This window comes from Patiria miniata, unplaced genomic scaffold (genome assembly GCF_015706575.1).
Source record: "Patiria miniata isolate m_02_andy unplaced genomic scaffold, ASM1570657v1 HiC_scaffold_1, whole genome shotgun sequence".
Taxonomy (NCBI): Eukaryota; Metazoa; Echinodermata; class Asteroidea; order Valvatida; family Asterinidae; genus Patiria; species Patiria miniata.
Window position 1 is genome coordinate 24,088,386 of NW_024037047.1, and position 13,804 is coordinate 24,102,189.

The following is a 13,804-nucleotide window of genomic DNA, read 5'->3' on the forward strand; positions in this document are numbered from 1 at the left end:
CAACCAATTCTTAAACAAGTACACTGCCTCACCATATATCTGTACACTTTCCCTCTTGTCACAAGTAGTCTAAAAGTTCACATGCAATCTACAATTAAGGATTAAAAAAAACATATACAAGTGGAACGTCGCTATACCGAACACCGCTATACTGAACATTCGACTATACCAAACATCGTCCTTGGCTCCCGATTTTTGTGCACAAAACCAACCGAACATTGTTGTTGAAAACCTTCAACAGAAGAGCGACAAGTGGCTATTATTTCCCCAAGGCATAGAAGGGGAAAGCCACCCATCGATGTAGGTAGTAAGCTCAAAACTGTGTAATTACATAATTTAATAGTCGGCACGTGTTCGAAGTTGTCTTTCAGTAACTACCAGGGCATGCACGGTGAAGTTATGAAGGGCGCCATTTAGTGTCGAACATGAAGGGCGCCATTTATTGAAAAACCGGAGCACCAGCAGCTTAAAATCGTTATATCGAATGATCACTATTACAAACATTTTCTGTGGATCCCGCGATGTTCGTTATAGCGGCATTCCACTGTACAGAGCATCCTAAAAACAACAAAGGAGTGAGCTACAAATTCTGAACATTTATTCTTTCAAAACTAAAAAGGCACAAAGGTGCAGTCCCATTCAACATTTGAATCTTGAGGCAAGACAAAAAAAAGTGGTTTAACTTTTTCGTTACTGTAACAATTACAGATTCCCATTAATCTGTTTTCCCCCCTCAAAATGAAAATGGTTGCATCTCAATGTGCAGATGCGATTTTTTTTTCAGAATGGGGGATTTTCCAAGTGCAAAATTTGAAGGAATTTGATTTTGGGATGTCTTGATGTTGGATATCCCCTCCCTCAATTTACACCCCCACCAGACAGAATGGATGCTCCTGGATCTACTTTCTTATTGTAAACCCTCCCCTCTCTTTCCCCTTCTCATGCGACCCCCTAATAAAATAATGGATCACTCTCTACTTGAGCTACTCCACTGGCACATCCTCTGATGCATCGACCTCCTTCTCGGCGCTGCAACAATCCCTGTTCTCGTCGCCGTTGCGTTGGTCTTGCCGGTCAGCGACTTGTTCTCGCGCATGATCCGATCGGTCCTCGTCCTTTCTGCGGTCCGGCGACCGCGATTTGCTGCGGCCATGGCTGGAGGAGTGCGATCGCGACCGTGACTTTGACCGTGACTTTGACCGCGATCTTGATCTGAAAAGAAAAACCAGACAAAAAAGCTGTTAACCAAAGACAGAAAGTTACCCCTGTTTCAGACTTACGTATCAGAATCGTGCTGAAACAAATAGGAGTGACTCTGGTCCACCGAAATAGATTTTGGTTTCCGACAGGCAAATTTTAAGCACTGATTTCCACTGACCAGACTCTGGAGCCACTTAGCATGACTGCAACAGTTGGTCCTTAGTCACAGTTGCTGTTAACTAAAATTCAAACATCAGAGTGTTCATGTTCCGAATTCAAATCTTCGGAAAGTTATGTTATGATGCCTCTCGTTTAGAAATATGGGTTCGGGTTTTGAACAATAAGTATCGAATGGACTGTGTTTTTCAGCTAAAGGTTATATACAACATGAGCAAACATCAAAAAACAGAACTACCAAATTATCGTGAAATACCTTACTTGACGGTTAGTGAATTATTGCCAAGCATCCTACGAAACCATGGCACCTGGTGTGCAGTCATTTTCATGAAAAGTGGAATTTTCGTATCAATTTCCAACGATGATCCCCGACGAAAATTACAGCAAAAGCAAATGTTGTATTAAATGTTCAAAATGTGTAAATGTCACAAATTGGGCACAGAGCCCAATCTCATGGCGCTGCTAAGCATACAATGTTGCTTAACAAATGTACATGCTAAGCACAAATCATCTGGGTACCAGACAAAGCAATATACATAGCATGACATTTTGGCTGGTAACCCATTTCTGCTCAGCACATATTTTCTGCGCTTAGCAAATTTTCGACTCGGCAGGTTTTAAATTAAAGGGACCATACCTTTCCTTCCGGTCTCTAGAACTGCTGCGGGATCTGCGACCGCGGGAGCTGGAGCGCGACCGGCGTTCGTGAGAGCGGGACCGGCGTTCGTGTGAGCGGGACCTGCGCTCGTGGGACCGCGACCTGTAGCGTCGATCTCTGGACCGGGAACGCGAACGGCGGCTGGAACGGCGGCTGAAACAAAAAATATTACGAATGATTTATTGGCAAGCACCTTTAACCCTTGCTCCATGGCTCCAGTATGTTTCTAGCAACCCCGGCCATCCTAACCCCTCTGACTCGGTTCCGTTGCTGACCAATAAGCCTTCTAATGGCATCTTATATCCTCCAGAATTCTCATGGCTGGCGAGTCCAAACATCCTTCAATACAATTCATCTTGTGTGCACTGGCATGTCCAACTAATATGCATTATAGGTACACCAAAAGGACAGGGGTTCAATATAAGGTTCTTTCACGGATAGCACATCTTTTGTGTGTGTTTTTTTTTTTTTTACCCTAACCATGCTAAATGCAACAGGAAGCAACACTGGTAACAGTTGTTGCATACTGTTGCATTTAGCAGGCAACTCAAGTCCACATGCTTTGTTGCATCGTGTTGCACTTAGCAGGGCAACTGCTCATAGCGCCAAGGCGATACAACAGAATCCACTGTTGCATTTGGTTGCATTTAGCAGGGTAACTGCTCATAGTGCCAAGGCGACACAACAGAATCCACTGCTGCATTTGGATGCATTTAGCAGGGTAACTGCTGGGTTCCAAGGCTGGTGTGTACTGGATTCACTGCGCAATGCAACAGAATCCACTGTTGCAGTTTGTTGCATTTAGCAGGGTAACTGCTGGGTGCCAAGGATGGTATGCACTGGATTCACTGCGCAATGCAACATAATCCACTGTTGCATTTGGTTGCATTTAGCAGGGTAACTGCTTGGTGCCAAGGCTGGCGTGTACTGGATTCACTGCACAATGCAACATAATCCACTGTTGCATTTGGTTGCATTTAGCAGGGTAACTGCTGGGTGCCAAGGCTGGTGTGTACTGGATTCACTGCACAATGCAACGGAATCCACTGTTGAAGTTTGTTGCATTTAGCAGGGCAACTACTTTGTGCCAAGGCTGGTGTGTACTGGATTCACTGCACAATGCAACAGAATCCACTGTTGAAGTTTGTTGCTTTCAGCAGGGTTCTCTCCTTTCAGTTGTGTTGGATATTGTTGCACTTAGCATGGTACCTGAAGAGAAACCTGATGCAGGTTAGGGTTCAGGATCCTCTACGAACCTAAGAGGAAAAAATGTTCCTAGAAAACTTACTGTTTCTTTTCCAAGCTGCGACTTCTTGATCTACTGTATCGATCCCTGCGGGATGGGGAACCATATCTGAGAGGAAAAAACACAGTGATTATTACAACACATTCGTGGCTAAAATGCAACCTTTCCGTTCGCCTTTTTTTATCACAACCACTTGATTTTTGTTTTGTTTTTGGTTTGCTTCACTTAGGAGTTTAATAAACATATGCACAGCGCATAATGCAATCGGGGCCGTATCATAAGTCCGACGCCTCATAGGTCCGTTGCCTCGTAAGTCCGAAATTTCGGACTAATGAGGCAGCCGTATCATAAGTCCGACGCCTCATAGGTCCGACGCCTCATAAGTCCGACGCCTCATAAGTCCGACGCCTCATAAGTCCGACAACGGAAAAACAAGGCGTTTAATCTGTTGGACTTACGAGGCGTCGGAGCTATGAGGCGTCGGAGCTATGAGGCGTCGGACTTATGAGGCGTCGGATCTATGAGGCGTAGGACTTATGGGCCTTTATTTGGTTAGGGGATGCAATTTTGTCGGACTTATGAGGCGTCGGACCTATGAGGCGTCGGACTTATGAGCGGACCCCATGCAATCCCTCTACCACATGTACTTACTTATGGGTGGACCTTGCAGCACTTCATAGTGACACAGTCATGTGGTGAGTTTGTATCGTGTTGCAGTGTCACGTTGCAAGAACACAGTGATATCAATTGACCCTACGATTTACCACACGTGTGGCATTTTGTTCTGCCAGACAAGTCTGAAGCCTAAACACTCTAACCCTTCCCAGACCCTTCAAAATCAGACAGGATTATGGAGGATTTTGCAGGATTGAAGGGCACATGCAACGTAATTTTTTTTATTCCAATTCTTGAAAAGTACATTTGTGTCCTATTTAACCTTATTTTCAAGGTCGCTTCGCCATTTTCAAGGGTATTTTGGTGTCGTTTTTGGTTTTTATGCTTATGCCAATTTCCATATTCATGAGCAAAAGTGTGATGTCATTTCAGGCAGAAACCTTAATGTTACAGCTATTTCAGCACCAACAGTTGCTAGAATATTGCTCTCGTAAATTTTCTCTTCTGTGGTGATTTGTTGTGTCAGTACATGGCAGTAAGCCAATGAGCAAGCTTTTCTCACAGATGTTTTCAATGAGCAACTGTTTGGGTTCACAATTTGAACAGAAAACTCCTAAACTGCAGTGTCTTGCTGAAATGACATCAGAGAAACAGCCCCCGCAGTTGTCCGGAAAAGCATGGCGATTTAAAATGTTTAAAGAAGTGCACATTTCAATAAAATAAACCAAAAAGGGATGTGAAGTGGTTTTTATACATTTAAGAGCAGTAGAAAGTTGTACAAAATGAGTTCTGGAGAGAAAATCATTTCGTGAACCCTTTAAGAAAAGCCGAGTCTGGCCAATATGGGACCCGGAGACCATTGGAAGTTTGAGTAACCAAGAAAGTGGTGGATTTTGTAAGATTCAGGAAGAATCCTAGTAAAATGATATCCAAGAAGTTAAAGTTTCAGAGGTGGCTTGCATATCGTTTTAAAAGGATGTAATCAAATTCTATCTTTTCTTCTTTTTCCTTTTTTTTGGTAGCTTAATCACTTTAATAACAAACAGCAAAGCTAAGATCAGCATTGATAGTGTGGTACTTGTATGGGGAGCCAAAGAGACAAAAAAGCAAAAAATTAATGCAAAGCCTCAATTCTTGTAAATTCTCTCATCAAAATGAACTTGGCTGCTGTGTACAACTCGATAATGATGATTTGACGTGTTACTTAATTCTGTACCGGAAAAAAACAGCACACTCGTCAAACCTCTACAGCAGTAACACTACTGAATCAAAATAAACCCATTTAACAAGCTACATTGTAGCAATGTTGCCCTAGTGGAAAGGCCGAGTTGTTAGTAAATGCGGAGCACAATCTCTCTGAATTCCTTAAATATGACACTTACTTAAACACCAACAGATACATCCGTTTCCCAGAGGGCTCGCCTCATATTCAACACTTATTAAACACAAAAGCACTAACCACCACCACAGCTTTGCAAAGAAGCAAGGGTTTTGAAGCATTTGTTGTCGACAACAGCGAAGGGTGACTGAAAAGAGCGCCGCGTCGGCAAATTCCGATGTGTATGGACCAAATTGGGGAGATTTTCTCCAAAATCTGCAAACGTTGGGCGATGTTGTTGTGTTGGGATGGTTTGGATGTCCGTAAACGTGGTCAGAAAAACGGCCAAATTGTTGTGTTGTGTTGCCGCAGCGTTGCGATCGACCAGCAGCAATGCATGCTGGGAAGAGGCGTTGGGTTGTGGTGGTGTTGTTGGTTGGTTGGTTGTTGGTTGGTTGTTAAGGTCAGAGGAGAAGACTGGGTGCTGATTGGACAAGAGTTGTCACATGGCGGTGAGAATGAGAGATGATTGGTTGAGGTGACATTATCATTATCCTGTGGGGGTCAGCAGATCAGATCAGAAAAAACAGGCCACGATTTAATAATAATAAAAAATGGAAGACATCATGACTTTTCTTTACTTCAGGGGAAGAAAATATGGGGTTAAGAAGTTAAGTACATTTACAGTGTATTATCCTTTTATAAACAGAAAACAAAGCAAAATTTGTTGTTTTAATTAATCTTTAATCAGCCAAACCATTTCTATCAGAAACAAAATATGCATTAAAATCATGTACATTTTAGGGTGTAGAAATACATACACATATTCTAAATTTGGAATTCTATCAACTAGAAACTGTGTTTTAAAAAAAACACCATTTGAAAAAAATCTTCAAAATCAAAACAGTTGTTAAGACAAGTGGTAATATTTTTGTATTTTTTTTTATCAAGTGCAAGTAGAATTGAATTGTATCAGACATGCAACTGGAAGTAAGAAAAGAAAAGAGCAAATTCCATGCTTTACAAGACTTTATACAGAGTGTTTTTCAATTTTTAATGCATTTATAAGTATGAAGCGAAAAACAAGAGAATCAGTTGATCCGAGGAAACGCTGCATGCCTGATGATATATACAAGAGTTTTTCCCGTAAAGATCCTAAAAAATAGAAGTCATTTAAAGTCTTACAACACTGTAGTAAGTTAGAGGCAATCTGTGATATGCTCAGACAATCTGGGATATGCTCAGACAATCTGGGATATGCTCAGATAATCTGGGATATGCTCAGATAATCTGGGATATGCTCAGACAATCTGGGATATGCTCAGATAATCTGGGATATGCTCAGACAATCTGGGATATGCTCAAACAATCTGGGATATGCTAAGACAATCTGGGATATGCTCAGACAATCTACAATATGCTCAGACAATCTACAATATGCTCAGACAATCTGGGATATGCTCAAACAATCTGGGATATGCTCAGTCAATCTGGGATATGCTCAGATGATCTACAATATGCTCAGACAATCTGGGATATGCTCGGACAATCTGGGATATGCTCAAACAATCTGGGATATGCTAAGACAATCTGGGATATGCTCAGACAATCTGGGATATGCTCAGACAATCTGTCATATTCAGACAATCTGGGATATGCTCAGACAATCTGGGATATGCTCAGACAAACTGGGATATACTCAGACAATCTGGGATATGCTCAGACAATCTGGGATATGCTCAGACAATCTGGGATATACTCAGACAATCTGCGATATGCTCAGACAATCTGGGATATGCTCAGACAATCTGGGATATGCTCAGACAATCTGTGATATGCTCAGACAATCTGGGATATGCTCAGACAATATGTGATATGTTCTTACCTTCCTCCTCCGCTGTATCGGGATCGGATTGTGGGCGGGGGTGGGCCGTCACGTCGGGAACGTCTATCTGACTGCCGCCCCTTTGCCAGCTCTACTCGGACACGCCTCCCACAAACTTTCCTGGATATTAGAAAGAAGAACTATTTGATACTAAACAAGCTAGCAGGGTTCCCAGGACTTTATGAAAATAAAGTGTTTTCCCTGCATTTCCCCGATATTTCCACGAGCAATTTTCAAACTTCCATGAGAAATATGTCCACTTTAACGAGGTTGCTGGGAAGTCAGGAACGTGGCTGCAGCAAAAAGACAAAGATACCGGTACTGATAATATTCACAATGCATAAACACTACTTGGACACATGGCACAAGACGCACATACGCCAAACTCGCAAATACCTTTTGTTTCTGGGTCACTGTCACATTCTCTGAGTTTTCCATTATTTTGGGGGTTTTTTTCACCCCAAATTCCCTGAGTTTTCCCTTACTGGGATGAATTGAAGCTCATTTGCAAGGTTTTCCCAGATTTCCAGGGTGGCTGGGAACCCTAGCTAGGGTTGGGCGACTCAAGGAGGGAATCCAATGGAGCAAATTCCATCCTTAATGCGAGAATCAATTTCCAGAAGTAAGGCGAAGTAAAAAAACAAACATGTTTCTCGTCCCCGCCCGCTTCCTTTTTGGAGGCTGCCTGGCTTTTTTTATTATTTTTTATTTTTGAAAAATGCAGTAAAGAAACACTGAAAAAGTCCACAAATTCATCGGAAAAATAAGTACTGCGAAATACAACCAATACAACTCTAACTCTAAATGACACTGTAAATATGTTCAGTTCTCTTGTCCAACTTGTCTTTCATTTTAAAAGTGTCTTTGAACAGTGGAAACACCAATGGTTGCAGGAAATTTTAAAATGGTGGCCATCTTGAAAAAAAATAAAAAATAAAAAACCCCTCTTCCTCCTTTTTTCAAAAACCCGGACGAGAAACATGTTTTGTTTTTATTCAGCCTAACAATTCCAGTTCCCCAAAGACTAAAATGCCTGACAATTCAGAACAAATGCCATTTTACGGATACCACGTTTGTAATCATTCAGTAATCTTTGGGGACATTTTTCATCAGAAAATGTGTCCGACTTTGCTCAATCATGATGGGACATATTTGTAATCAAATGCCCCCGAAGATTACCACATGATCGCAAAGATGACGGTATCCGTGAAATGGTCGACCGGGGAAAAACCTCCACTTTCTTACCGTCCATCCAGCCCTCTCACAGCGTCCTCTGCATCCCGAGGATCTTGGAACTCCACGTAAGCGAAGCCAGGCGGGTTCCGAGCCACCCAGACATTGATGAGGGGCCCGTAGTATTCAAACGCTCTCTCCAGCTCGTGCTTCGCTGCTCCAGAGCCCAAGTTGCCGACGTAGACCTTGCAGGGCAGCGGGCCGTGGTCACGCCAGTGAGACATGTTATATATTTTTGTTTGTTTTCTAATGCGTGCTTACTTCAGCCTCAAAGTTTAATTGCACTAAATGAGAAAAAAAGAAGGAGATAAAAAGAAGGAAAAAAGGTCAATGAATATTTCATGCTGAAAAAAACCAAAAGCTTCATGATTGGGACAAATAGATTAGAAGACAAACAAGTTGTAAACCTTGGATTGTGTTTTCAAACAAAATCATGAAAATTTGAAAAAAAGTTTCTGATTAAACATTAACTACATGTAACTTGTAAGCGTACTAAAGCTTACGTTGTCAATTATGTGACTCAATAATGTTGAAAATAGCATGGATTGGTTTAGCAGAACATAGTGGCTGTTGTTATGGCAGCAGTAATGCGATGTTCAGCTGCTATCTTTACAGCATAGCAAAACACCATTACGAATCAATATCGCATTTACAAAGTTCTGCCCTTCCCACCACAGTGCTTTTGTTAGTCTAGGGGCTAGACGTTGTTAATGGTTTGATACGCGATAACCCGCAGCCGCGATAACCCACTGCGGCCAGAGGACGCTATCACGACCAAACAATATCGCCAGAACAACGTCTAGAGAAACTCATATTGGTTGTGTCATGCGCGCACACCTGTTTGGCCTAATATATGCAGCGGGCATTTCAAAAAAATTATAGTAGTTCCAAAGCAAACTCCAACATTTTTTCCAATGTAATGAAAGATGGAGCAAGACCTCTGTGCAACTTCACTGGTCAGCTCTTTTGTTGTGTGTAGTACATGTGTGTGTGGGAATGAAAATGGACCGTAGTTGCCTGCAGAAGTCGCGCATACACACTAGTTTCCCCCATTTTTCGGGGGGCGATTTCAGCAGTTTCCCTAGACGTTGTTCTGACAAGTCCGTGGGTGATATTGGTTGGTCGTGATAGTGCCCTCTCGCGGCGGCGGGTTATCGCATATCAACCATTAACAACGTCTAGCTCCTAGACTACGCTTTTGTACAAATGTAGCTTGATTGGTGAATGATAAAAAAACGGCCTTAATTTGATCATAACTAAAGACTAAAAGAGCCTGGGCCCGTAACTACATGATTGCCGACATGATAACCACATTAGAAAATGTGTGAGAGCGCTGTTCATTACATATGTACAATGTACAATGTAAGCGACTCTTTTCCTGAAAAGGAAATTGTGATTAAAATGTTTATTTTTCATTTTTTTTGCTCATTCCTAATGCTCTTTTTAATTGTATTCAAATATCAGAATTTTTGATATTGCCATCTGCCTTGTATTTATTGAAATAAGAATGAATAAAGACAAAGATTTTTAGAAAATATGAGTTTTAGGCATTTCTATCATGTTTCTGCACTCCTTTTCGTATACAACGTAATCACAATTTTAAACGTAGGCCTACACATTTCACAGTGTCTCAAAAAAATACCTGGTTTAAATCCATTTTTCTTTGGTTTGCAGATTTCGACGAAATCCATTAATTTATTTATTTTCTACAAACGAAGTGGCTATCGTTACGGCAGTCGTTGTTTAGCGCCCTCTACGATACTTTTTTGATACGCACGCAGGTATATAATTATTTGTTCCCACACGATTTAGCGAGCAGTCGCTAGATGGTAGAATTTTGCACCGCGAGATTGCGGGTTCGAATCTCAGTTTTGCACTCAAATTTTTTTCCTTTTCTAACTTGAGGCTTTGGAGGATTTTTTTTTAAAGGGAAATAAAGTCCGAATTTCATAACGTTCAAATTCACTTTTTTCCTTCTAATTTTATATTTTCTTGTCATGTTTTTATAAAAGTTGCAGTCTACCGTAACGATAGAAAATGGGAAATGCGTTACGGCTGCCGTAACAATAGCCACTGCGTTCTACAAAACCACATCAAACACAAATCACATGTAGAAAATATAATATTCCAAAAGCCTCCCTATCTGCCTACCTAGACACATGTCTGCATGCATGTCGTCGATATCGAGGATAGACCCTTGCTCTATGGATAGACATAGGGCCTAGAGCCTAAAGTAACAAAACATGCTATTGCTAAGGCTTAAACTTAGTAGGGCCCTATAGATAAGGTATCGGGACAACTCGTACCCGGGACAACTCGTACCCGGGACGACTCGTACCCCAAATTTGTGACCCGGGACAACTCGTACCCGAGACGACTCGTACCCGGGACAACTCGTACCCGGGACAACTCGTACCCGGGACGACTCGTACCCGGGACGACTCGTACTTTGTACTTTTCTTACCATTTACTTTTCTGTTCCTTTTTAGTTAGATGTAATTGACAAATCCGAAGATGTGGAAAACCAAAAGCCGTTGAGTTTTGGGGAATTGCCAGTGGTGACAAGCAAGAGATTGTTCTGGAGAGATTCTGGCAGCTGGCCGATGATCGCGGAGTTCGCCGAATTCGCGGAAGGAGCTATAGCAATCATGAGCTTCTTAACTTATTTGATCTTCATTTATTGCGAAAACTTATTTCTAAAATAAGTGGACCGATTCATTAAAATTAGTGAGTAGCGTGAGATGCCATGTTTCACACGTCATTGTGTTCCCGTTTGCAGGGCTATAACGCCAGCTACTAGGGCGGAGTTTGCTCGTAACTTATTTGATCTTCAGTTATTGCATTACTAAATAAGTGTACCGAGTCATTATGAAATGTTACATAATTATGTCACCTTCTACAGCTTTTATGACATTAATTTTGTCTTTCATTTCATGGGGTTTTATTTTACGGGGATAACTCAATCAACACAAATCATCATACCATCAACAATCCGAGTAGCGTGTCAATCTTTGCCTATGTGAAATAATTAAAAAGCCACTTAATTACTATTGTTAGCCTTGTATAAGTAGCGTGAGATGCCACGTTTAGCGAGTCATTGTGTTCTGGCCCAATGGATAGTTCTGAAGACGCCGCTCCCGTTTGATCGGGGCCGCCCACGCCAGCTACTGGGGCGTGCAACCCCGATGCGTGGAACGCGACGTCGCCAATTGGGTGGCGGCTCTTCAAAAAAAAAAGAGAAATCTGGAAAGCGATTGGTGGATTAAAAAGTGCCCAGAATCCATCATATGTCTATAAAAGGGGCACGTCGTCAGAGATCAGCATCTAGATGAGGCCAGTCCAAGTCGGATATAGCTTTCCAAGTCACTTTGCGAGATTCAAGAATCAAGATCAAGACCAAGATGCCGTCCAAGTTTCCCTGCGTCATTTGCCACACGAACGTCCGTCGCAACCAGCAGGCATTCCAGTGCGATGTCTGCGACCAGTGGCAGCATCGGGCGTGCAACACGGGTTTTTCGGCTGATGAGTACGTCCGGATTGTCAGCGATCCAGACGTCCTTGCCAGCTGGACCTGCGAGATTTGTGCGAATCTTTTTTTCTTTTTGCCATTTTTTTTAATGCAGATTTAATGGGGTATTCAATTATATGCGAAGTTTTTAGCCTGAACTATTTCCATTGCACTACGGAAGTTATACACGAAATGGCAACAAAGAGTGAATAAAAACTACCTTTAATTATTGTAAATATATTTACGCTCGATAATTTCAAAAAAATAATGGAAAATTCAGGTCGTTCGCACCATATGCTAGTCAAGACGCGGGGAGCTGGTGTGTGATGCGTGCGTGTTTGGCGAGCGGCCCACCATGGGCCGACAGACCTGTTTTTATGGTCAAAAATTTTGGGAAACACGCGGCATGTATCACTCCAAATACGAGTAGTGCGATCTCAAAATGAACTCTTGAACACAGAAAATACATACACAGACAAGCTAGATCAATAATTTTCTGTAAATTAACTTGCAAAAATGTTCTTTCTTGGCATTTTTACGATGTCGAATCCGACCAGTTGACAGTGGCCTGCACTGCTAGCGTGCTATCGGTCGCATAGCTATGGACTGGTTACCGCATTTTCATCATGTCTTCTTAATAGGCCGCGGCGCGGCGGGAACCAGTCGTCGCCACGTGATTATAGTCGCCGTGACATCGCATTGCGAAGTAGCTATATCGCGAAGCGAATTTGTAAAATTAACGGAGGTTTCTTTAGAAAAAAAGCGAATGTAAGTAAGAAAACAAATAAATACAAGCATTTTTTTATAGAAAAGGGTTTTATTTTTATTTATTCAATTTTTTTAATATTTTTTTTAATAAAATGTTTAGGGTAGCAGCCTAAAGATAGGGTCGGTCGGGTAACCGGAAGCAGAACTACTCTGTTTTTCAGCCTAATTGGTTGAAAATAAGTATGATAACAGTCGGCACAAGTAAGGCACAGATACGAGTACGCTGCACAGTGTTTTATTTTCAGACGGGTACGAGTTGTCTCGGGTACGAGTTGTCCCGGGTACGAGATGTCCTGGGTACGAGTTGTCCCGGGTACGAATTGTCTCGGGTACGAATTGTCTCGGGTACGAGTTGTCTCGGGTACGAATTGTCTCGGGTACGAGTTGTCCAACATTCATAGATAATAGATTAGAGGTGTCCTAAAATAAAAAAATAAAAAACCACACGATTACCTAAATTAGTAAATAGCCAACAAAATGGTGTCTGGTAATTCGCTGGAAATTTGTATAAAATTGTAACGCCTGTGATCTGTGGGGCTTAAGTTTCGATGATAATTTGCGCTACCAAAACCAAAGTCGCCCCCATTTATGTATAACTTAACGTTGAAGGAAAAAACCACGACCAAGTCGCCCCAATTTCAATGCAACAAAATGAATGATGCACATGTACTGCATCATTGATTTCTTCAATATGTCTGTAAGATGAAGGTTTCTGCCATGCAATTAATGCTAGTGAAGAATCAACTAATATAGATTACAATGGTGTTATCACATTCAGGTTTTAACAAGTGAAAATGTTAAGAAATAAATATAAAATACCTTTTTCTTTTCCTCCCTTGAAAACACATCGAGCTTGTCGAGTTGGCTTTCAATGTACGCGCTTCCGTATTGCCAAGTACCAGCGCAGCGATTCTGTAAAGGATAGTTCAAACACAAATTGTCGCTGGTTTCCGTCTACAATTTGTGCGCCAGCGTGTTTTAATTAGCGTTCTTTTCTCATACGACCGTTTTATGTTTTTTAAATGTTCCACTATGACAAAATCTTTCATTAAATTTAAGGGATTTACAACGTTTTGTGATGTGATTTTCTGGAACCTTTTCTCTGCGCTTTTTTTGCATCCATCAAGAGAGTTCTTACATTATCTGGAATAATAAAAATTCATATTTTACTTTCATACATAAAACAGTACCACAAG

General features: G+C 41.6%; 1 protein-coding gene across 1 annotated transcript; it reads right to left on the reverse strand.

The window, feature by feature from the left end:
- Positions 1-581: 581 nt before the first annotated feature.
- LOC119726249 (serine/arginine-rich splicing factor 3-like) lies at positions 582-13,579 on the reverse strand. Its single transcript, XM_038197878.1, has 6 exons — positions 13,428-13,579; positions 8,345-8,616; positions 7,100-7,219; positions 3,324-3,389; positions 2,015-2,188; positions 582-1,212 (listed from the first exon to the last, which is right to left on the reverse strand). Exons 2-6 carry the CDS (start codon positions 8,554-8,556, stop codon positions 984-986), a joined length of 801 nt encoding a protein of 266 aa, XP_038053806.1. The 5' UTR covers positions 8,557-8,616; positions 13,428-13,579; the 3' UTR covers positions 582-983.
- Between the last annotated feature and the right edge of the window lie 225 nt (positions 13,580-13,804).

Bases quoted from the DNA above. Each gene is read 5' to 3' on its own strand.
- LOC119726249 (XM_038197878.1), bottom strand. From the start codon at position 8,556: ATGTCTCACTGGCGTGACCACGGCCCGCTGCCCTGCAAGGTCTACGTC. The intron at 7,220-8,344 runs GTAAGAAAGTGG...TCTAATATCCAG, and splicing joins GTGAGAGGGCTGGATGGACG to GAAAGTTTGTGGGAGGCGTG. The intron at 1,213-2,014 runs GTATGGTCCCTT...TTTTCTTTTCAG, and splicing joins TCTAGAGACCGGAAGGAAAG to ATCAAGATCGCGGTCAAAGT.